The 25908-nt window shown below is 40.2% G+C and overlaps 1 protein-coding gene across 2 annotated transcripts in view; it reads right to left on the reverse strand.

Moving 5' to 3' along the window:
* Positions 1 to 334: 334 nt before the first annotated feature.
* The window catches only part of WDR35 (WD repeat domain 35), a 44681-nt gene continuing 19107 nt past the window's right edge, over positions 335 to 25908 (reverse strand). For both annotated transcript variants that reach the window (XM_073001917.2, XM_073001908.2), the window contains 17 exons: positions 24456 to 24516; positions 19541 to 19685; positions 16778 to 16847; positions 16467 to 16520; positions 15066 to 15175; positions 14390 to 14600; positions 13549 to 13629; positions 13300 to 13436; positions 8194 to 8397; positions 7273 to 7419; positions 6748 to 6880; positions 5966 to 6076; positions 4735 to 4899; positions 4146 to 4280; positions 2767 to 2923; positions 2313 to 2553; positions 335 to 1824 (listed from right to left, as the gene is read on the reverse strand). In XM_073001917.2, the coding sequence (XP_072858018.2) occupies positions 1674 to 1824; positions 2313 to 2553; positions 2767 to 2923; positions 4146 to 4280; positions 4735 to 4899; positions 5966 to 6076; positions 6748 to 6880; positions 7273 to 7419; positions 8194 to 8397; positions 13300 to 13436; positions 13549 to 13629; positions 14390 to 14600; positions 15066 to 15175; positions 16467 to 16520; positions 16778 to 16847; positions 19541 to 19685; positions 24456 to 24516 (2313 nt within the window). In that variant the 3' untranslated portion in view covers positions 335 to 1673. The remainder of the gene's footprint in view (positions 1825 to 2312; positions 2554 to 2766; positions 2924 to 4145; positions 4281 to 4734; positions 4900 to 5965; positions 6077 to 6747; positions 6881 to 7272; positions 7420 to 8193; positions 8398 to 13299; positions 13437 to 13548; positions 13630 to 14389; positions 14601 to 15065; positions 15176 to 16466; positions 16521 to 16777; positions 16848 to 19540; positions 19686 to 24455; positions 24517 to 25908) is intronic.

Consider the following 25908-nt stretch of genomic DNA (forward strand, 5'->3'; position numbering starts at 1 on the left):
CCTTCCTGAGAAACCTGAGACCTTAATATGTAACCTGATATGGTCAAACTCTACCACAAGCAAGAAGTCACTTCTATTCCTGTTTTGACATACAACTTATCCACACACATTGGATAGCAACTTGCTTGTGCATAGAAGATATTTGAAAACAACAAAATACTGATGGGTTTATATACCTACAGATGCACATATAATATCTTCCTTCTTCATACTGCTTTATATTTTAGTTTACTTTTTAAAATTCTGTGCTTTTGTGCATGTATTTTGTTTCATCTTTTGATTAGTAACACGTTTTGAATACTTATTGGCAGAAAGGCAGCATACAACTAGGATATAAAATACATTAACAATTTTATTATTTTCTTAAGAGTCAATTTCAATATAACCATACTATTAGAGAAAATAAAGAAGATATTAAGTAAATATCCAAATAAGGTATATTTTCATGTAAAAGAACAAACTTAAGGTGAATCTTTGACCAGGTGCTTCAGCCACACATTTTATTGGATTGGATCTACAGAACAAATGCTGCAGACAGATGGTGTTTCCGTCTGATTTTTGGGACTCTTCCAGCTCACCCCATTCAATAGGGTTACTGCCCTATATAAGGCAGCTTCAGGAAGGCGGGGAGGTTTCTGCATTAAAAGGGTGAGGAAATCTGTCTCCACTAGCCCGCCTTCAAGCCCCAGTGTGTGGGGTCCAACGTGTTGTTTCTGTATAAGTAAACATGGTTCTTTCAAACTTTCAAATGACACAGAATTCACCCATGTAGCATAAAGTTTCTCCTATTTTCATTTAAATGATTAATATTTGAGATTTTTAATAACTTTTGGGGACAAGGCAGTTAACTGCATGGAAAGAACAGACATCTATTTGGGTGAAAACCGGTAGTTCTGGCCTGTTTGGGGGGGGGGGGGACAAACAGCACAGGGGAAACACATGGTCACACAAATTGGCTGGGGCCAAAAGGCCTGAGTGGCCATTGCAGCACTCCCTCATTGGTTATTGGTTAAGACATTATATATAGGACATGAACCTAGGAAGACTTTTATCTGGAACATCAACTGTTCCATGGAGCTACAGGTTTTTTTTCCTAATTACTTTCTTCTACAACAGGCACCATTTTATAAATCCTGGGAGTCCAGGATTATCGCCATATGTACCACATAGTTCATGCCCTGGAGAGTGTGATCATGTTGTCACAGCTGATGAGCTCTGTGTTTCACCTGGGAGTAGGTGCCTTATGCCATATGAGTGTTCCTGTGAATGGCTTGGCTTCTATTGCTGATTGGCATGGGGATTTTATTGCTATTAGCCCATAACTGGTAAGCACCAGCAGTGCTTCCAAGAATGCAGGGGATCTGTACAGGAATCAGAAAATGACAGCTTTGGGAAGTAGAGAGGGACTAAGTAAAGACAAAGGAGGACAGGGTAGACATTCCACTTGTATTAAGCCATCACCCTTGTTCACATGTACAGCACTGCTTTTCCAAGTTGAGGCTATGCTTAGGAAACAATTCAGATCAGTTTAACTTTTTATAAACATGGGCAACACAATAAATGCTTTTTATTTCTGGTCATCTTCCTCTCTGTAACCATGAATAAAGTTTCTATAACACTTCCAAGCATAGGCAGGTGTAGCTGTTATGCATACCCATGTCATTTTTCTATGATTAATAGGCCACTGAGCTGTGGCAGAGAGGGCAGAAGTTGTAGTTGCTGATTTCCTGGGCTTGCACACAGTGCTTGCATATGTTGCACATCCAGAACTGATACTCTGTGATGGGTCTTCCTGTAGCAACACAGGTTGGAAGCTTCTCTTCTCTGTTGAACACAAGGAAGAACAATGTCTGAAAAGGATCTCAGAGGGTGTCAACAGTATAAGAGTGGTCTTAACCGACCAGATAGGCGGGATATAAATAAAATAAAATAAAATAAATAAATAAATAAATGAAAAGCTCAGTTCAAAACTGGCAATAGTCAATTAACAGAACACTTGACCAAAATGCAGTACACCTAAGTTTCTATGTATAAAAATAAATAAACGGATCAGTCCTTTTTGGCAGCACTTAGCTCACAGATACAATTCATAAAGGACAATACCCTATGTTGTGCGAATGGACTTTTGCTAACACAACAGGGAATCTAAATCGTCACCTCTCACTGTATCCCTCCATACCCCTGAAGTAGATTTTTATGATTTGTTGGAAATAGTCAGGGACCCTACTGTAGAACACACATAATGCTGGACTGCATGTTGTCCAAAGACAATCATATATAGTCATTAAGAAAAACAAAAGCAGTAAGCTTACTCTTCAAAAAGACCATCCAGTTCTGACTTTTTGGTATCTTTGGGATAATGTTTAGTGAATATCTGTAGGGCAAGTTCTTCGTACTGCTGCTTCTGCTCTGGGGTAAGGGTTTCTAAAGACTCCAGCTTAACAAAAGCTTTTGAGCAGGTACCAAATGCTCTATTGGCACAAGCACAGAGAGCCAACAAGGAATAGATCTCCACGGCTGGAATAATGTCTTCATAATCTTTCAAATGAAGGGCTATAAGGCAGAGAAGAAGGTCACAATATAGACTCTTATTATAATAAAATTGGCAGCTGAAGTGTAATTATTTTAATCATTCAAATATAAATGGTTTGCATCCAGTCACTCTGAATCACACTCTTCATATATCCTGAGAGGCTCACATGGAGTTCTGTTCATTCTTGTTTGAGATTACAGCCTTTATTTCATAACAGGAAGAAATAGTCCTACCTGTCTTCATTGCTGTATCTACATAACCTTCATAGAGCTGCCTTTGGGCAAGTATGAAAAAATGGTAAGCTTCAGCTCCTCGCCACGCATTATCAATTAGTCGACTGTCTGAAGAAAGAACATCTTCCTCTAGCAAGCCAGCTAATGCTGAGGTAGCCTAGAAATAAAGGTAAGAGATATGAGATTAAAAAATACAGATGTAAGAAAGGAGAAGAAAGGCAAAGTAATTGTCTACACTTCTGAGTTACGATGACCACTTTCTACATTAAAGTAAAAAAAAAGGAAGTTCTTATATGAGATGTCATTGGTGTAGCAGCTGAGTACACGTAGTGGAAAATGTTTCATTAGCTGAAACTGTATTGTAAATTATGATGTGTAAAGCTGATGATGCCATCAGCTGCAGTAATTTTTTTGGGAAACGAAAGATTTCTGATTTCCCCCAAAGGTCCTGAGGCTAATGAATTCCTTTCATTGTGGGGAAAGCATTGAGAGCACAGGATGGAGGAAAGATTACTGAAAATCACCACTGCTGGGATGACTTTACTGCCAGTGGTGAATTTCAATAAATAAAGACTTCCTCCATGTGTCCCACAGCCCCCAAGGGTTCCTGATGATGAAAGGGCCTCATGGGTGCCTCAGGATAGAAGTACAAAAAAAAAAATCACACTCAGTTGATGACATCATCAATCTTACATGGCGTAATTTACAAAAACAGGATTTCAGCCAATGATTCTGAATTGTGATGTGTTACTAGCAGCTTGAACCATTATTTTTTACAAAGTAATAGGTGTCATTCACTAGTGTTTTTTTCACAATAGTGCATATTTATTTGTTGTCTTAAGATTAACCTATTAGTCCTACATTACCAATGTATTTTTAAAATTAATTTTAAAAGCACTTTAAAATATAAAAAAAGTTTCCCCCAATAAGTTTTATTGGTTAACATTACTTCCCCCAGAAGTAATGTTAACCACGATGCAAAAAACCGAGAATCACATCAGCAATCAAGGCATTCTTTTCTAAAAAATAACATAATTTCCTCCTTGTTACCCCAAAATGTACAGTAATGTACTACAGATGACTTGCTTGTAACATCTTATTTTCAAGCTGTGGTTACTGCTAGTTTTTGGAATCAGTTCTAGACAGAGGAAAACAGTTTGTCAAGGACATGTGACACGCCTGCTAATCATTCTTAAACTCTTTTCCTGAATCTGTTATCCTTGAGAATCTGTTTTCTAAATAATATCATCAATGGCCCAGTACTGGAGGAAAACTATCAGAAAGATTTCCATCTGCATTCTGCGCATTTTTTCTAACATCATCTTGAAAGGTACTGACTTTTGTACTGGAGGCTCATCAACAGACATTCAGCACTCTACCTCTGAAGTCTTCCCTTTCCCTCTCTGTGCATTTTTCATTTGTTCATGATACTTCTCCACAAGTACAGCTGACATGACATACAGCTTTTTAACACGCAAAGGTTTGCTCCTCTTTTTAGCTTCTTCATCTGAAATCTTTAAAACAAAGGACATAAAAATGGTATTGTTAAGATGTTAACATGAACATGTTTTCTTTTTACAGTTTGAGAGTGAGACTTCCTACTGATCTTTCCTAGGAACAGGACAGGGTACCGAATGATTTTAAGCTAGAGAACTGCCACTGTTAGTCCCAATGGCAACCTACCCAATAGTTTAAAATAGTTTCTGACCCCATTCCATGGCTCCCAAAGATTGATAAGGATGAAGGACATCTCCCTGGAATCTGGTGGAGGAGCTGTGGCTGATGGCTTCACCCGAGTTACATGGTCTACCTGCACCAGCTAGATTCCAGCCATTGAAAACATATGTTTATACCCGGATACAGAAGCATCATCACACAAAATTAAGCATAAATACACATGTAAAACCTGACACCAACCATTAAATGTCCAGTAACACCAATTTTAAAACTCTCTCACAATAACAATACCTTGAACATGAGCTTAGCAGCCTCAAAGAAATAGTTGGCTTTACGATACAACTCAACGGCATCCAGGGGTTTGTTTTTCTCCAATAACTGAGATGCATATCGAGCTAGCAAAGAACCGATCTCTTTCATATTGTGTTGTTTAGCCAGTTCGACAGCTTTACTCCACTGAAAGAAAAGGAGAGAACAATTAGCCAATTGCATACAAGTTCAACTATAAATCAAGGGCTTGTATTTTAAGCAGAAGTACTTTGCCATTGTAAAGAACAGTTCAGTCCCTGGGATTTCAAGGCCAACCGTAAATCCTCTCTCCCTCCCCCCTTTTTTGCCAATAAACTAAAACCTAAGCCTAGCAAAGCAGCCCCAATGGTTATTCTCTATAGCAAAACAAGGTTGAATAAATGTGCTCCACTCCTGCAAGGGCTCATCCTTACCCTGGCCCCTCAAGTGAAGAAACAACTTAGTATCCAAATCAATGCCTCTGGACATTTATGTAATACATACAGTTATAATAAATCCTATTTTATATTTTCTTAAATAGGTGGCAAAACAGATTTTATGGATGAACACTGACCAAACCTTGAAAATATTTCATTACATTTTAATTCCATTTACTGGAGTGCTTGTTTTGGGTTGAACAGTGGTATGCTTCAATGATGTATGGAATTGTTGATCTGTGAAATTACAAATTTTGCTCCTTTGGGTCTTCCATGTCAATATGCACTGGATGCTACCTCCTCCCCTCTTCTTTCCCACTGACTACTTAGGGACAAACAATATGTGACGTAACATATCTGTGATCAGACCTGTTCATTTAATGCTCCCCCACCCCCACCCCCATGTGGGTTCCCTGAATATCTGCATTTCCTTGCATGGTTAATGACAGTGGAATGTGTGCGATTTGCATCAGGGAATTAACAGATGGGAGAAGAGTGTCCCTGAACAAAATTATATTCCCACTACACCCCAGTGACTGCTTTTAGGAAAATAAAAAGACCCTGGGAGATCCAACTGCAGATCTCTTATGTCATTTGTGGTTTGGCTGGCAGATACACAACACAGGAAAATACAAACAGATGGTCAACAGAAATCCCTCAACTGCTTCTATATCCTGGCACTCTTGGACACCAGATAGGACAAGAACACAGGGAAAAATGATACTGAAACAAACTACTGAAGTAACATGACAAAAGCTCCCAGTGCAACCTGTCCTGCACTGGGCTTATAGTTCTACCTGATTGAGATTTACACAGATATCTACGGCGTCCTTTGGTCTGTTACATTTGAGAAAGGCTGTTACAGCTTGTTCACACATGCCCACGGTAACAAACTTGTGGGCTATATCCTGCAAGAGATATCAAAAGCATCACTGACTCTGAGAACACTAATGTTCTTAAACTATGATATCAAAACAGCAGTGTCCTTTTCAACTTTAAACACTATGACATTCAACGCATGCTGACAAGCAGTTTACTACTGTATCTGATGCCAACTTTGTCAGACAGATTCAGAAGCAGAACTTTTTACCATGCAGTGTAACTAGTGGAACCTTTAATACCACCACCTTCTCTATACAGTGGTGCCCCGCATAGCGACAATAATCCGTGCAGCAAAAATCGTCGCTATACTGATTCGTCGCTATGCGAAAAAAAGCCCATAGGAATGCATTAAAACCCATTTAATGCGTTCCTATGGGCAAAAAACTCACAGTTATGCGAAAATCCTCCATACAGCCGCCATTTTCGCTGCCCGGTAAGCAAGGAATGGGCGCGAAAACACAACGGGGGCCGCTTTTTTTACCCGGCGGCCATTTTGGAACCGCCGATCAGTTGTTCTAAAAACATCGCTATGCGAAAATCGGTAAGCGAAACAGCTTACCGATCATCACAAAATAGGGGAAACCATATAATGCAATGAATGAGCCTTGCTGGATTTATTGGGTTTTACTGCAGCCTAAGTATGTATTGGATTAGAGTTCAGAATGAATAATCTTGATAAATATCTTCCTATACTTACCAAAAGTAACTTGTTATTTTCTGGAAGTGAATTAGCCAAATCCTCCAGCGCTTGATAATCTTCCAACATATAGTAACATTCAGCCAAACGTTCATGGTTTCTGCCTTGTACATAATATGGAACAGCATTTGCCCTAAGGAAAAAATAATAGGAATAATAAAAAGAGAAATTTCTACTTATTTGTTGATATCATTATCTTAATATAAGCACAATGCAAGCACATAGATATAAATTTCAGAAACTGCCACTTTGTTTAATTTGCTAATATCAGCATTGGAACAGAGTGGATATTTGCAGCAATGATGAACCAGAAAAAAATGAGTAAGTTTCAAAATGAAATAATCCAGGATCTAGCTTTTTCAAATCAATACATTCATTAACATTACAAATAAACTCACTAGAGAGGTAAATGGTGGCTGACATTGCTTCAAATCCACTACTTGCAATAAATATATAAAACTTCAAAGATTATGCCCTCTACAGGAAGCAGCTATAATCATTTACATGTTCAGGTTATGAGCCTACCATTTCTGTCTGTCAGCAAAGTAATCCCCAATTTCACTGTGTGCTAGTTCAAGAAGATTGTCATCTCCATGTCCCGAGCCAGTTTGCAACAGCTGCACTACTCGAAATCCGTTTCCTAGTTTGAGTCGCAAATCAACTGCAAGATCTCTGGAAAGATTACAGATATACAACACTAAGCAAACATACCAGGCTGATTTAAGGATTATAGTCTCTAGAAATGTTCTGAACATTCTAATGCTTATATAAATGCAAAGTATTCTTATTAAGCTTTAGGCCATCTTGGATGGGTAGATTTATAAAGGGAAGTACTACACTGATCGGACTTGCCTATGCCAAGCTAAAGAGAGGTTCTCCTAACTCAACAGGTGCAGAAGTATAACCAGGTCAGAGCAACTGGGGACTTGACCTAGAATGGCAAGATTGAACAGGTGCAAAAATTCATTCCTAGAGTTTACATTTCCTCCAGCTACTCCTTCTCTTGCAGAAAGAAACACAAAACACGCAACCTTGGCATGGGACTACTATGGCCATCCCATGCTCAGACTCTGGTGTTCCCATCCCTCCATTCTCTCCCTGTGTATGCAAATTTCAAGTAATCCAAGCTTAACTAATATGGTAGCAAAGTCCCAGACACCAAAATTGCTAGTTATGCTTTTGAATAGATGTTTCAGGACTAATACTTTTAAACTAGCTTGTTTGGCCCTGTCCAGCTCCCTGTTGGGTATATCCTTTCTTTTCGCTTTGTCTTCTCTTGTTGAGTTAGAAGTACCGCTCTTCAACTTGGGATATGCAAGTTTCGTCTGTGTATGACTCACTCTTATAAATTTACCCATTCAAAAGAAACCCCATTCCTCACTGTCAGCTGTTGCGCCTTTGAATTTTGAACTTTCCGAACCATTTCTATTTATTCCATGGAATTACCTTCTGTCCATATCCAGATACATTCTCTCAGCTTCTTCAAATTTCCCAAAGTAAACTGCTACTTCAGCTTGCCTCAAGGATTCACTTTGGAGGTTGCGAAGGCGCTTTACAAACCTGATACCTTGATAATTTTTGTAGCGTACAAATGCTTGCTCCGCAGTATGGAGATCAAGCCTCTGCAGAGCTGTTTCTGCCAACAGGCGCCTGTATAAAGAATTTATATTTTACATTCACATATGGTTTCCCTAAAAACAATTTAACGGAAACGATCTGCATAACACAATTGTTCCCCTTCCATAACAAAACATTAGAATTACCATTATTATAAATGTACTTTCTCCAGTCCTTAATAGCTTGCAAGTATTTCCTCGTTCAATATAGACATCACCACCATATATTGCTGGATTTGTAACCATCTGTGACGTTGGCTAGTAGTTAAAACTGGTAGCAAAACACCACCTCAAAGCTTTGAGAATTATTTCTGAGTATTCACAGAAATATATGTTATTTACTGTGACTGCTGGTTTACAACTTATTGACATACTTGCTTTGGCGGTATTTGAAATGATATTTAACTTTCTGTTTCAAAATGAATATTAGTTAGATAAGAGAAGTTAAATATTAGAGACAGAAGTGGATATGTTTTAAAGGGTAGAAAGTGGTAAAGGAAACACTAAGTACTGAAAACATATAAAAAATTAGACAGGAAAAGTTAAGAATGCAGAAAGAAAAAGATAAGCAAAAGCCAATGGAGGCAAGAAAAGAGTCTATAGATTTACAAACAACCCCCCTTCCACTGGAGCCCCCCCTCCAGTGGAAAGGCTTTTGTTAAGAGTTTAAAAGTATGGAAAATAAGATGTTAGAACAAATTAATGAAATCAAACAAGAAATGAGAGAGGTAAAACATCAAGTTAAAGCTGATTTCGAACAGTTAAAAAGCTCTATATCTCAAATGAAAGAAGAGGTAAAAACAATAAAAGAAGATCTGACTGAAACCCAAGATTAGTAAATTGGAGCTGCTAAAAGAAAACGAAAGGGTAGAACAGAGAGAAAGCAAAGAGTCAATTGTTAGATTAGAAATGAGACAAATAATAAAATGCATACAAATTAGAGATCTCCCAGAAGAGGGACGACAGGAAGACCTGTATAAAATTCTAATTTCAGTTCTGGCCAAATTTATTAGGGTAAAAATCAAAGATCTCCAATGGGAAATAGATAATTTTTTTAATAGACTCAGTGTTGAAGAAAAAGGATCTACCAAGGGATATTGTAATATATTTTACATGAGAGTACACTAAAAATAAAATCCTACAGGAAAATTATATTAGAAAACTAGAAATAGGAGGAAATGAAGTGAAAATATATAAGGATATTCCATCTCAAGTATTAAAAGCAAGAAGAGATTACTATTTTTTTGACAAAAATATTACAAAACAGCAAGATAAAATATAAATGGGAAATGATTTCACTGCAGTTCAGAGGAAAATGGTTTAGAATTAATTCCACTCAAAAGGCAGGGGAATTTTTGATGAAATATGGGACAGATTTGGATAAGATAGAACAAGGGTAGGAATGGGAAAATAGAGAGAAAGGAAAAAGGAAGTTTTCTAGAGCCACAAGCGCTTCAAGAAGCAAGACCAGAAGTAGAAAAAAGAGACTTCACAAATTTAGAGGCAAGGGAACAAGAGGAAGAAGGGATAGACTCAGAGGAATCAGGAAAGGAAGAAGAGGAAGGAGAAAAAGTGATTTAAAAGCAAAGAAAGTAGAGGACTAAAACGGCAAATAAAATTCTGATTTGGAATGTCCAGGGACAAAAAAACAAAACAAAACAAAAAACATTCACAAACAAACAAACAAACAAAAAACCAAGTGTTCCATTTCTTCGGAACTGAAAGAAACCAAATAATCTGCTTACAAGAAACCCATATTAGAAAACAGGATGTAAAATATCTAAAGAATGGGAAAACAGGGAAATGCTATACTTCAGCCTTCTCAAAAAAAGAGAGAGAGGGCTAGCTATCTATGTGTCAGAACACTGTCTATCAAAAGAAATATTAAATGATGAAGAAGGAGGATATATAGGAGTAGAAATTCAAATACAAGGAAAAATAAATGTAATTTCAGTATATGCACCAACAGAAGGAAAAGCGAATTTCTTTCAAAAATTGACACAAAAATTATTAGAATTGGAAAGAAATGAATTGATTATAGCAGGGGATATGAATGGAGTAATAAATCCTAAAGCTGATCGGAAATCAGAAAATAAAATAAAAGAGAATCAGAGGAAACTACCAAAAAGTTTTTTTTTTGACATGTTGGATATTTTCACAGTAGAGGATATTTGGAGAATAAAACATGGAGATACCAGAGAATACACTTTTTATTAAGGTAGACATAAATCATTATCAAGAATTGATCTGATTCTAACAAATAAAACATTCCTTAATTGGATCCAAGAAATAAAAATCCTACCAAAACCATGCACAGATCATAATCCTATAAGATTGGTTATGAAAAAGGAAAGAAAAGAGTACTCATGGAGACTGAATGAAAACTTACTAAAAGAGGAAGAAATTTTAGAATGGTTGAGGATCGAACTGAAGGAATACTTTAAATAAAATATGAACAAGGAGACAAAAATAAAAACAGCTTGGGAGGCAGGAAAATCAGTCCTATGTGGATTAATAATGAAAAAAAAAACCTGGGAAGTAATTGAAAAGGGGGAAAAAAGCAAGAAAAACTGTTAGAAAAAATTAGGGAGAAAGAACTAGAGATTACTGAAAATTCCAGGAAAAAAGAAATTTTAAAAGAGATAAAAAACCTACACAGGGACGTGGTGGCGCTGCGGGCTAAACCGCAGAAGCCTGTGCTGCAGGGTCAGAAGACCAAGCAGTCGTAAGATCGAATCCACGCGACGGAGTGAGCACCCGTTGCTTGTCCCAGCTCCCGCAAACCTAGCGGTTCAAAACCATGCAAATGCAAGTAGATAAATACAGTGGTGCCTCACACAACGATGTTAATTGGTTCCAAAAAAATCAACGTTGTGTGAAACATCGTTCTGTGAAACACCATTTCACATAGGAATGCATTGAAAACCGGTTAATCCGTTCCAATTGGAACGGATTGCCATCGTTCAGTGAAAATCCCCATAGGAAACATCGTTGAGTGAAACAATGTTTCCTATATTGGAATGTATTGAAGCCGACTCAATACATTTCAATGCCTTTGGGAAGTCCTTTTTCGCTCCTGTAAAAGTGTCTTACAATGTTTGGACGCTGTTTTAAATGATTGCAATGGTTAGTCCACCTCCTGAAACCTATGCAAACTGATTTTGGTGTTGTTCTGACACTTCGTTAATTTATGATGAATTTTTGTTTTTTCCATTGGAAACCATTAGACAGACCATCCAATGGTTTCCTATGGAGAAAATTCAAAAAATCATCATAAATTAACGAAGTGTCAGAACAACACCAAAATCAGTTTGCATAGGTTTCAGGAGGTGGACTAACCATTGCAATCATTTAAAACAGCGTCCAAACATTGTAAGACACTTTTACAGGAACGAAAAGGGAGATCGTTGTGTGAAAATCCCCCATAGGAAACATCGCTGTGTGAGGCAGCAAATTTAACAGAAAAAGGCATCGTTGTGTGAATTCATCGTTGTGTGAGGCACTCGTTGTGCGAGGCACCACTGTAGGTACCATCTCGGTGGGAAGGTAAACAGCGTTCCGTGTCTAATCACACTGGCCATGTGACCACGGAAAGATTGTCTTCGGACAAAACGCTGGCTCTATGGCTTGAAGAGCGGGATGAGCACCGCCCCCTAGAGTCGGACACGACTGGACAAAAATTGTCAAGGGGAACCTTTACCTTTACCTTTAAAAAACCTACAGAACCAGCTGTCGGAACTCATGCTAGGAGAGATAGAGAAAAAATAAACTTTACTAAACAAAAATTCTACAAACAAGGAAATAAAGCAAGTAAGCGATTAGCTTACTAAATACAGAAAAAAAGAGAACAAAATGTAATAAGAGAAATCAGAAAGAGATAGGAAATATTTTCCAACCCAAAGATTATAAGGGATGCATTTGAAAAATACTATGAGGAACTTTTTAAAGAAAATAATTTAAGGAAAAAAGAAGAAAATCACATATACTTAAAAAGTCAAGACCTACCTAAACGAAATGATGACCAGAGAATTAGATTAAATGCACCAATATTGACAATGGGAGGGAGAACTGTGAAATTCCCCCAAGCTACCATTTTGCAAGCACAAATTCATATCTAATCTGATTAGACTTGAGTAGTACAGTGGGGTCTTGACTTGAGAACTTAATCCGTATTGGAAGGTGGTTCTCAAGTCAAAAAGTTCTCAGGTCAAATCTGCATTTCCCATAGGAATGCATTGAAAACCATTTGATCCGTATCTGCTCTTTTCCGTCCATAGAAACTAATGGGAAGCTGCTATTCCGCCTTCGACCACTAGAGGGGGATATTTTGTTTCTTTTTTTCTTAGGTCAAGAAGGGTTCAGGGAAGGCAGGGAAAATACAGTCCAGGCAGTACAGTACCAGGCAGTCCGAAGACTCCCAATCCACTCTCTAAACGCTGGGAGGAGTGAGGAAGCAGACAGGCACCCTTTTCACTGGCCAACAGTTAACTGAAAGTTCAAATTTTGCACTTTCCCTGCCTCCCACGTGGTTTTTTTTCAGTTCTTAACTCAAATCTAAGTATGTAAGTCAAGTCAATATTTTCCTATGAGAGTGGTTCTTAAGTCAAAATGTTCTTAACTCAAGCCGTTCTTAAGTCAAGACCCCACTGTAATAAGCAGCAAATGTTCAACAGGACTTCTGCAGGTGATACCTTTAACTAGCAGTTCTTCTGCTATGGTTGTTAAACAATTATTTAATAGGTATTTAGTAGGTTTTTTTTTTAATTACTACTTAACACCACCATAATATCTTTTCATGAACATCTGACAGACATTGATTCAAACCCTCAGTTACTAAATGCTTATTTTATTAACCCAGAAATTGCTGTAAAACTCCTGTAGCAAAAATGTACATGTAATGCACATCAATAGCAGAAGCAGAGATTATTTTTTTTACCAAAGCCTTGGATGTGAGTTTTCTTCAATGAACTGGGTCGACTCTGCAATTCCTGCTTCCTTAAGAATGGCTTGAGCATCTCGCAATGACCTAATCTCAAAATTAAGTATGTCATCCTTGTTAGGATGCTCAGGATTCTGTAAAATAAGCAAGGATAGGTTTTTTTAAAAAAAATTGTTGTTTCTATTAAAAAATGTTTTACATATTTCATAGATGGAGTGTTCACAGAAGGAAAGAAGCATTGCTTACCTTTAATATTTCATCCAAAAGCACAGATTTAATTTCTAAATCTTCAAAGTTGCAAATGTATCCAGATGTCTGAATAGGCTCCTTAAAGTATATTTAATATGTTTTAGCAAATCAAAATAAATTTGCAGTATTTTGTATTTCAGAATTTTTCTCCACTGAACAGCTAGTTTAAAAATTTCATACATACTGCAAAGCCTTTCTTATTTCACCACTGCATCAAATAAACAGATCATACGGTGATATTTTGGCTTCCCCGTTTCTCCCAAGATAAGGCTAAGACCCAAAAAGCCTAACATGAGTGAAAAACACTCCCCTGTGGGCATGGGTTGTGTGGGATGGGGGAGGCTACACAATACAGAGTGCCACTGCACAGAGGACTCCCTCCTATTAAGGCACAATGGTCAGCAATGAAAAAAGAAACTTTACAAAGTTTCCATTCATGATAGGAACATCATACAAGGGTCTTTAGATCCTGGCCTACACTTATTCACAAACAAATTATTTTTTACAGCAGTGAAACAAAACATTCTCTTCCCCACCCCAAGCATCTCAAACACACAATACGTTACTACTCACATATATTTAATTTATCAAAGTACAAAAATATTTACTTCTTGTTAATGAGACTTTTAATATCTCTAAGAACTTTGCAAATAAAAATGGATTGGAAAGTGACAAAAATGCCCCAACTAAGTAAACACGTTTTCCCAAGAAGATCTGCAGACAGCACTGATACCTGCCTTTCTCTTCTTTTAAGTCTGAAGATGAAGGGGATTAGAAAGGACAACATGTTTTCTACCCGAGTCACAACATTATGTTTGGTTACTGCTTATTGTTTTACCTCCGGATCCAAGTTTCTGAAGACGTACATTCTTGTTTTCTCCATCATGGCAAATAGGTCAGGGTTATCTTTGGCCCACTTCATGTCCCATACATCTCTGCGCTCCAATTTGAGTTGTTCACCTACTGCTTGACATCCTGAACTATCTGTTACTCGTGTATCCAAGTCAAGGAAAGTGAGGACTCCTACAATGTCTATAATAGCAAGACGACTAAAAATAGAATAAAGGGTGGAAGAGCAAAAAAGAGAAAAGAATAAAAATAAGCACCACAAGCAAATCAATAACCCAGTACCTTTTTAGCTATTTTAGCTATTTTGATGAAATACAAAATAATTTACCCTGAAGGTCTTTCTTAGAGTAGAATTTTAGTAATAAACAAAATTGGGTAGAATTAGGCATTATAAAACAAATGAAAGATGCCAAAAAAAACAACAACAAAAAACAACAACTGGTGGTTGCCTTATAATCCTACTGTTGAAAAGGCAACCCTTATCCCTTCCTTCCGTTTAAGATTCTCTCTGCTAAGTCTTCTCCTCAGGCTATTTTTGATAAAAGCTTTGCCTTCAATCTACAAACAATTATATTTCCTAGGACAAATTTTATATTTTAAATAATATAAAACACTATATTAGAATAATGATCAAAACAGAGAAGCTGTTTTAGAACCAAGTTTACCTGGATGTGCAATTCAAAGACAGTTGATAAGGTCGACAGTTCAGAGTATATTTTCGAATTAAGGCAACACTGGGAAGCCTATAACTCTGAATGGTGCCAGATTCTCGCCCCTAGAGATAAACAAGGTAATATGAGCATCCTTCCATATTTTAGATACATAAAAAATAATATAGCATCTTGTCTGTTGAGCTAAATTTAAAGGCAGAAAAAAAATCAAAATATACTTAGTATGGAAAGTGACCCTTACAATTTATTTAATTATGCAACCTGAGATTTCCTAATTTATTTAAATTAAATTATATTTTAAGATAATCACCTCTCGGCTTAAATCACAACCCTTTTGTTATAACAAGCCAAAGAAGAATAAGACCAGATAGGTGGGATAGAAATCAAATAAATAAATAAATAAATAAATAAATAAATAAATAAATAAATAAATAAATAAATAAGACAAAAACAAATCTTTTGCCTACACATGTAACCCCTTCCCTATTCCCACCATGGTCTCCAGATTTGCACCATGCCAGCATTTTAAACAAAAGCCGACAATGCTTTAAAGTTCAGGCCTGTCCGGGACCCACCCCAAATTGTCCATATCACACTTTAATATTGGATCACTGTAGCTTCTAGAATGGAATGCACAATTTTGCACAAATCTTGTCAACAGAAACTTGTCTTCTGTTTTTGCAGGTTGTGGGGCAATTTGTTACACCAGTTCAGACAGAATGGGAAATTGCATTTCCCCCATGTATGCATACGCTTCTGTGTATTTCAGAAACTCATCTTTTCCCCTCCTTTTGTCCTCTGCATGGTCCAGAGGTGACCAGAAGCCTTCATTTTTGCTTTTAAATATATGATAGCTTCCCATTACATTTGAACTCACAGAACTCAGGTTTCTTTAAATTGTGTCTTTTTCAAACAAGTCTGACCAAATCAGAATTTTACATACTGGAGGGTTCTTAAACCACCCTTTAACAAAACAATTGCTGCAGAACTAGAGAAGCAGGAACACCAGCAGGACTATAGAGAGAACATAGTCCATCACTTTTTCCAGTGCTTTGAAAAACCATTATGGCTGAGAGTTCTAAAGGTTGGAAACAGAGCATCAGTGGAAAGCAGGAGCAGCAGGAATGTCTGCTTGATGGGGAACAGGAGACTGAACAATATAGACCCCCTTGTATACATGCCTCTTCCACCCTGCCGAGACAACAGAGTCAGGAGCCACATGATTCAACTGTTTGATGCCACTACTGAAAACAACTGATATTCTGGATGAATTATTGTCTCATGTAAATAATCTCATGTAAATCCGATTGTATTCTTCTGAACTGCTTTGAGAAACATTATGCTTGACATGCAGGATACAGCTATTGTAAAATCTGTTTCATCCTTGTTACTTACAACAATAAGTATCTTATCAGATGCTGTTATTGCACAAATTGGGTCCCGCGTTCCCTGAAACCATAAAAATTCCATTAGCTTACTCACAAAAAAAACCCAGACTCCACCCCCAAATGACAGGTGTGGAGGAAAACCACTAACAAGAAAACAAACCACATTGAGGAGGGAAAGCAGAGCTTAAGCTGTAAAACTGAGAAAACAAAAATGCAAAGCAACATGAAGGGCATCACTCACTTGGAAATTAGAAACCATTCAAAACAGCTTTGGTCGAAGGTAATCTATACAAGATATAGAGTAACACCAGTGCTTACTTGCAGGACTTTAGCATAATCAAGCACGCCATCACCTGTTCCAGAAGGGTTATCATCGACATGGTAAATTCTGAAAGCACACAAATAGATATTGTAGCTTAGAGGATGGGATTTTGGAGAGGGGTGGAGAAGAAGTAACAGCCATAACGTAAAGAAATATAACTACAGTATTTGAGAGGTAGACATACTCAAAGCAATAATAATTCTCAGCTCCAATAATTATTCTTTAAATCATTATTCTTTCTGTGTTTTACAGAAAAGACACAGATTAGGATCATAAAATAACACAGTTCAGAGAAGAAAAGTCATAATAATTTTTTAACCCCCAGAAGCCTCTCTGGAGGTCCAGGGGATGCACCTAAACAGTGTGGTACAGGTTGTCATCTGGGACAGGAAAATTTCTTTGTGTGGATATGCTTAAACTTGTAAGACATAGGATGGTTAGGATGTAAGCCATAGTACTGCAGAACCAGTTCGGCAGAACCTATGCATCTTTTAGTAAGACAATAAATGGTATAAAAAAACATGCTGGCACCTGCTGTTGCTAATTTGCTAATGGCAACATACAGAGGTACAGTGGTGCCTCGTATAACGAGTGCCCTGTTTAACGAAGAAATCGCATAGCGATGGCTTTTTTGCCACCGCTTTTGTGATCGCACTACGATCTTGCCTATGGGGAAAAATCGGTTTGCGATTTTTCCCCATAGGCACCATTTTCCCCCAGCTGAGCGGCGGGAGCTTTGAAGCCCCGCCGCTCAGCTGGGGGAAAATGTCGGCAGTGGGCTGTGGCCTCGGAAGGACCCCAAAGCCACCGTCCCCTGCCGACAATTCCCTTCTGAGCTCTCAAAGGGGCCCCTCCGATATTGGAGAAAGCCCTTTGAGAGCTCGGAAGGCTCTCAGCGGTGGCGGGGGAAGGGTACGGGGGTGTCGAAGGCTTCCAGGCCTTTGCCTGGAAGCCTTCCGGACACCCCCCCACCCTGTCCCCGCCGCCGGCAGCCTCCCCGCGCCGCCTCCCCCGGCCGTTCTCGGACTTCTGGAAGTCCGAGAATGGCTGGGGAAAGCGGCGCGGGGAGGCTTCAAGCATCGGGGACAGGGTGGGGGGGATCGGGAAGGCTTGAAGCCTACCTGCGCCGCTTACTCACGCCGTTCCGGACTTCCAGAAGTCCGAAAACGGCCTGGGTAAGCAATGCGGGTAGGCTTCAAGCCTTCCCGATCCCCCCCACCCTGTCCCCGATGCCGGTAGCCTCCCCGCGCTGCCTACCCAGGCCGTTCTTGGACACCTAGGTGTCCGAGAACGGCCGGGGTAGGCAGCGCAAGGAGGCTTTAAGCGGCGGGGATCGGGAAAGCTTGAAGCCTCCCCGCGCCGCTTACCCAAGCCGTTCTCAGACTTCCAGAAGTCCGAAAACGGCCTGGGTAAGTGGCGCGGGTAGGCTTCAAGCCTTCCCAATCCCCCCCGTCCCCGATGCCGGTAGCCTCCCCGCGCCGCCTACCCCAGCCGTTCTCGGACGCCTGGAAGTCCGAGAACAGTTGGGGAAAGCAACACGGGGAGGCTTCAAGCGGCGGCTGCAGGGTGGGGTGGTGTCTGCACCCAGTCTCCCCCCACGGCTTGGATCCAAGCCGTGGGGGGAGGCTGGGAGGCTGGTGGGATTGGGATGCCTTTCAGGCATCCCGGGCTTGGATCCCATCCACCGCCAGTTACCCAAGGGTAACCGGCGGTGGGTAACTGGCGGTGGGTGGGATCCAAGCCCGGGATGCCTGAAAGGCATTCCAATCCCACCACCCTCCCCCCGCGGCTTGGATCTGAGCCGCGGCGGCTACCCCAGCCATGGCCGGACTCTAGGGAGTCCAGCCATGGCTGAGGTAGCCGCCGTGGGTAAGATCCAAGCCGCGTGGGGAGGGAGAAAACCGGATAATCCGTTCCAATTGGAATGGATTAACCGGTTTTCAATGCATTCCTATGGGAAATGGTGCTTCACATAATGATGTTTTCACATAACGTTTTTTTTTTCGGAACCAATTAACATTGTTATGCGAGGCACCATTGTATAGTAATTAAGTAGTGGTCGTTGGAGCTCCAGACATAAGGAATGAAAAATGGAAGGCCTTCCTGTATAAAATGTTAGCCAGCGAGCAAGTTCTGGATTACGTTTAGGGTTAGAGAGGACTATCCAGGAACAGAACGCATATTAAAATTAAAAAGAACCAGACAGTGGCTCTAAATTCAAAGGAGGGGTTCTGTTGCTGCATTTTCTTCCATCTATGGAAGCATGAGATTGGTATGTCCTCTTTTTCCCCTGAAACCTCTGAATACATGCCACAACCTGATGCTCTCTCTCTCTCTCTCTCTGCCTCCTTTCTCCCCATAGGGGACCTGAGGCAGCTCACAACAATAACAGCAAATTAAAATACCATATAAAATTCTATACACTGTATTAAAAACAATTAAACATTAGTCAAGAATAAAAACAATTCTGAAAACATTTTAAAGTATCCACATTTAAAAAAACAGAGTGTTCCCTAGACATTGATCACTTAATAGGCTGCTGGAAAATTAAGGTCTTGACCTGGTGTCAGAAGCACAAAGGGGGGGGGGGGACGATAAATCTGGCTTCTTGGGGCAGCGCATGGCCTGAAAGCAGCAACGTAAGCAAAATATACTCATAAACCAGCTATTTACATGAGTTTGTATTCCTCGCTTATGGAGCAAATTGTTCTAAAGGTGACAACAACTGGTAAACAATAGAGTGTATTCCGTGAACCAACCTTTCTTTGCCTTCTTTTCTGGTCCGTGCTATCTGGTTGATTTCCATTGCTGTGAGCTTCTTATCTACACGATACTGCCAGATATAAAATGCTTCCTTTGAAGCGGCTATCACTTGAGTTTTGGTCATGGTAACAAACAGTGGTACTATTATAAAAAAATGAAAACAAGAAACTCAGTTGGGGGCATTGCCCTGAACACTCTGGTGCAACTACACTTAGCACAAGTGAAGCAGTGGATAGTGTAAGATTTACTGCAATCTATAAGAAACAATGGCGGCTGTGGGTGCCTCAACACATCCCCAGATTTTGTGTGGGCAGACTCGGTTTCCCACTTACTTCTTTTCTGTTCTGATTGCACACTGCTTGCCATGTGCGAATGGGCTGGGAAGAGGAACTCTGCATACACCAGAACTAACAGGCATGGAAGAAAGTTCTTAAACAGCACCATCCCTCACATGTCAAGTCATGAACTGCTTTGAGAAATATGGAAAAGTTGGAACCAAGAGGGAAAAAGTCCAGAAGTCCAAAAGTTAATCAGTTGTTCTAAGGGGAAAATGTTAAAAAGTTGAACAGGGTCATGAGCCTATAGAGTGAGAACAGTCTGCTCCCAAATGGTATAATAACTACAGAAGTCAAAGCAAAGTTCTCTATAAAATTGTGTTGTTGGCTTTTTAAGTCTCTAAACAGTGCAGCCACTAGAGAATAATAATATTTTGTGCTTTCTTGGTTCCCTTTTCATGGAACCATACAAAATAGTAGCAAACAATAGAACAATTTTTTTCACTAAAAATAAAACATATGCCTTTTTCTTTTAGAAAAGATGACTATACCTAATTCCTGAGCCTCTGGAGAGACTTTTGCAGGAGTTTATTTGGTTGCAGTGGATATGAGCGGACAGAAAAGTTGCTTTCTGTGAATGTCTTTATTTTTATTTATCTCTGAATACAAATCACTAGATTTAAGCACATCAGAAAACTAAAGTGCATAAGATATCTGCTTCCCCCTAGACACTTACCTAAAAACGTTAGCTAAAATTTTGATGTTAAAGTTTACATCCACCTAAGGATGCAAAATTTATCCTTAGGTGGATGTAAACTATGAATATCTATCTATATTCAATTTGACTTTTATAACATTGGTTGGGCACAAACCACCAGTTTAGTGCATCATCCTGGTTCATTTACTGCCACTATAGGTTTTTGGCAGTTCGGTGTCCCACTCCCTCTGAGTTGGTACCCATCACAGGGGGTGGGTCACCGAACTGCTGAATATGTTGCAGTGGGTATGGTGGTTCATGCCCATCTCATGGTCTAGAGGGCCTGTATTGTATGTTGGGCTTAAGAGACAGACTGGAGATTCTGTTGGTGTACCGCCAACCCTGCTGCTTACCAACAGTCTCCCTACCTGAGCTGACGCAGGTGATCTTGGACCTGGTGGTAAGGACCCCCAGACTTTTGGTACTGGGGGACCTCAACCTCCATGCCAAGGCGACCTTAACAGGGGTGGCTCAGGACTTCATGGCTGCCATGACAACCATCGGGCTGTCTCAACATGTCATCGGCCCGACTCATGAGAAAGGCCATACACTTGACCTAGTATTCTCAACGGGATGGTGGTCTGGATGTGGTGGGTTTATCTTTGACCCCGTTGTCATGGTCAGACCATTTCCTGGTGAAGTTTAGACTCTCTGCCACTACTACTGTCTGCAGGGGTGGGAGTTCAATTAAAATGATCCACCCCCGGAGACTTATGGATCCTGAAGGATTCCTGAATGCTCTAGGGGAGCTTCCAGCTGATACAGTCGGCATTCCTGTCAAAGCCCAGGTCGCTTTGTGGTACAAGGAGATGGCCCAGGTGGTTGACACAACTGCACCTAGGTGCCCTCTCCCTGCCCGCAGAGCCTATAAGGCTCCATGGTACACAGAGGAGCTTCTGGACAGGAAACAGTTGGGGACACGGCTTGAGCGCAGATGGAGGAAATATCACTGTGACTATGACCAAACACAGCTTAGAGCCCATTATCGGGCCTATTCTGTGGTGATACAGCTGGCAAAATGCCAGCATTTCTCCAGTGGTATTGCTTCCTCGGCGTGTCGTTCAGCAGAGCTATTTTGAGTGGTCCGGGACCTTCTTCAGCCTAATGGTTTAGTGGAGGTCCCGGATTGCTCAGTGGCTTGCTGTAACACATTTGTTACACACTTTGAGGGAAAAATTGCTCAAATTTGCAAAGAGTTGGACTTCACTGTTGATGCAGAGCCTATGGTTGTGTCCAGTGCTCTGGACTTATGTCACAATTTATTGGATGAGTTTCAGTTGTTACTACCTGAGGATGCGGACAGAGTGCTTGAATTGGTTCGTGCCACGACTACGCAAATCAACACTTGCATATCATGGCTAATAAAGAAATCTGCCATGGGTGTTCACACCTGGATCCTGGAGGTCAATTCCTTGTTAACTATCTTTATTCTTTCTCTTTTTAATTATCTCATCTTGGCAATTATTTACATAAGTGTTAAAATTTGATGTTTTAAATGTTTTATGATTTTGTTATTATGATGCTTTTATCATGTATGTGAGCCGCCCCGAGTAGACTTTGTCTAGGGGGGCAGGGTAAAAATCTAATAAAAGTAAAGTAGAAGTAAGAGAGGGAGTGGTCCCTGCCCCGTTAAAAGGAGACAGCGATTCACCCACTCCCATAAAAACCTAATCTGGACCCAGGTCTAGTGATCAACTTCCAACCAGTAGCGAACCTCCCTTTTCTTGGCAAGATGTTGGAACGTATGGTGGCTGAGCAGCTCCAGGCTCTCCTGGATGAAACGGATTATTTGGATCCATTTCAATCGGGTTTCAGGCCAAGTTATGGGATGGAGACTGCCTTGGTCGCCCTGTTTGACGACCTTTGCTGGGAGAATGACAGAGGCAATGCGTACCTGTTGATTCTCCTGGACCTCTCAGTGGCTTTCGACACCAACGACCATGGGGTCCTTCTGGACAGATTGGCTGGGATGGGAATGTGAGGCACCGTTTTTACGTTCTGCTCCTACCTGGCTGATTGAGTCCAGAAGGTGGTGCTGGGGGACAGTAGCTCTGATTGCGTCATGGAGTTCTGCAGGGCTCTATACTGTCCACCATGCTATTCAATATCTATATGAAACCCTGGGGTAGGTCATTGGGAGGTTTGGGCTGAGGAGTCAGAAATATGCTGATGACACCCAGCTCTACCTCTCATTCTCAACCAATCCATGTGTAGCAGTCGCCGTTCTGAACTCGTGCCTGGACTCGATAATGGACTGGATGAGCATCAATAAACTGAGGCTCAATCAAGTCAGAAGTGCTGCTGGTAGGTGCTCCGCCAGATAGGTTAAAGGGCCATTTCCCTTCCTTAGACAGGGTTACAGTCCCCCTAAAGGATAGGGTCTGCAGCTTGGGGATGCTCCTTGATCTGGGTCTGACCTTGGAAGCCCAGGTGGACTCGGTGTCCAGGGTTGCCTTCTTACAGCTGCGCTTATCTGGATGAGCGGGGCCTGGCAACAGTCACATATGCACTGGTAACAACCAGACTGGAATACTGCAATGCGCTATACATGGGGCAGCCTTTGAAGATGGTGCAGCGACTGCAATTGGCTCAGAACCGGGCTGCACGGCTGGTAAGTGGTGCCACTGCACAGACTCATATCACGCTGGGTCTGAAAAAATTACACTGGCTGCCAGTTGCTGCTCGGGCCCAATTCAAAGTGCTTACTTTGACATATAAAGCCCTAAACGGCTTAGGACCTAGTTACCTAAAGGACCACCTTCTTCCATTCGAGCCTGCCTGTCCTCTAAGATCAGGCTAGAAGGCCCTTCTGAAGGTGCCATCCCTGGAAGAGGTGAGGGGGATGACATGTCGAAATAGGGCCTTCTCGGCTGTTGCCCCCCCAACTTTGGAATGCCCTGCCTATAGAGATCCGCCTGGCTCCAATACTTTTGGTTATTCGGCGCCAGGCAAAGATCTTTCTGTTTAGCCAGCATTTTAATTAAATAGTATTCTTTAGCTGGCCAGATGAGCAGCATAATTTATTAATATTAATATTTTAATGATTGTTTTCATTATAGGATATTATTATAATATTGCCTATTTTAATGGTTTTAATGTTTTTAAAGTTTTAATATTGTTGCATGCCGCTCAGAGACTACTGGTAATGGTGCGGCAAAAAAATCTTGTAACTAAATAAATAAAATAAATAACTGCAAATGAGTAAGTACTCCAAAAATCACAGAAAAAGTTTAGCAATTTTTAAAAATATAAATGTGTTTCATTTACTGATTTTGAAGCAGAAGAAATGGCTGAAATTTTGGAAATTTCAACACACATACAGATGCTTTGGTATGGCATAAGTACTAAGGGATTGAAAATTGATCAGAAGACTAATATACTGTATCTCAGATCTCATCTCAATCCTAAACTAACTAGACTTGCTGTCAGCACTGGTATTGATCTAAAGTAAAAGTATAAAAATACTGGCCTCCCATAAAAGGCTACTGCAGTGACAATGTATGAGCTACTGTGATATGTATGTGGAACATCTTAAAATGTGTGTTCTTCGTTTGTGGTTGCCGTCAATATTATTACTGTCAATAAAATAATACTGACTTAAAAGTCAATTTCTGTCTGATGCAGCTCATTACACACTGGCATATATTATGACACTTCTGCAATTGGTTTCTAAACAAATAGGTTTAGCAGTCAGTACAAAAACAACAGTAGACCAGCTGGCAAGTTGAAAATATTCTGGGAAATTCATAAGAAAAGCTTAGTCTACTCTGCCAAACAACAATTACCCAGTAGTTTAATGAGACATTGCAATGCAAAGCAATTTGGGGCAAAGGAGCAAGAAGCATAATGAATGCAATAAAACTCTGAACATCTGCTTACCAATGTCAATATATTTTGGATCCAAAGGAGTACCAATGGAGTTACAGAGAACAAGTACATACTAAAGAAAAATAAGACAGAACATAATTGTCAAATGGAAAATGTTCCAATGTGCTCAGGAACTCACCATACATGGATTATTTATGGAAATTTATCAGACAGCTCTTTAAGAAAAGAATCAGAAAAGGATTACTGATTTGTATCAAGCTATAGACGGTTCAATCAAAATCATAAACAGCAACACAGAACCAAAACTACTATTTTCCCACAAAAATTGTTACCAGTTATTGGAGGATAAAGGACAGAAATACTATGCTACAAAGCATGAACAAAACACTTGAACTGCACTATGCAATAGAGAAGGCTCTGGGCAGAGCAGCCCCATGAAGGAGGAGGACCTTTCGGTTCCTGCCAGAAGGGCTGCAGGGGGAAAGAGGGAGGAGTAAGCTACAATTGTTAATTTTTATTTATTTATTTTATTGGATTTCTACCCCGCCCATCTAGACCAAAGGTCTACTCTGGGGGTGGGGGGATTACGAATTTAAAAAATCTGTTCCATGGCTGACATTGCCCAACCCCTTTCAGGGGGTACAATGGGGGAACAGGAGCATCTAGAGCCCTGAAGGATCTCTCAGATTTTGGGAGCTCAAATGCCAGAGGGTCACCAGCGGTACCCCTTTCTGCAGGCTCACAGAGAAAGCTTACAAAGCCAGATCACCTTCTCTAAACATGGGACGTCATTTGGCAGAGAGAACTTAAAAAAACACCCCACACCAATGGCCCCAGAGACAGCCTCCCAGAATCCCCAGGCTTTCAGTTTTAAAAACCTGCCATTCTATCTGGCAGTGATTTTTGGATAAAAAAGTTGCAGTCTCAAGGCTACCAAAGTCTTCCCTAGGGAACAAGAGATCCCTAGGAAGCCTGGGGGATAGATACGAACCACATTAGACAATCAACAAGTACATGAACCTATGATGCAGGTGACGCTGTTGGGATGCATGATGGTCTGGCCAGAGCAGATATGGGGACCCAAGTAGCATTAGGGTGATTTTGTCTCCGTTTCTGCACCCATGCTGTTTATCCTTTTCTGTGTCAGCAGCACTTTTAAGTTCTGGGGACTGTTTGAAAGCGAGTACAGGCCTTTCACCTGAAGCCCAGGAGAAGAAATTCTTGTTGTCCAGGATGGGTTATGATTAGGCTTCCTTTGCCTGCACCACAAGTGGTTCGTAATGGTCAAAAACTCATACTAAAATAAACTGTCAGATGTGACAGTTGCTTTTGTTTTTGTTCCACCTATTTTCTTTAAAGGCTTTAAAGTATTCTTACATATTGTTTAAAACACACTTCATTTTATTATGGATCTTACTCTTGATATATTTAAAGGCTGTTCTTGGTGTTTATTTGGTTCTTTGTGTGTATACAATTAATAATTATATGCCATGAAGTTGATTTT

Source organism: Pogona vitticeps, chromosome 1 (assembly GCF_051106095.1).
Source record: "Pogona vitticeps strain Pit_001003342236 chromosome 1, PviZW2.1, whole genome shotgun sequence".
Taxonomy (NCBI): Eukaryota; Metazoa; Chordata; class Lepidosauria; order Squamata; family Agamidae; genus Pogona; species Pogona vitticeps.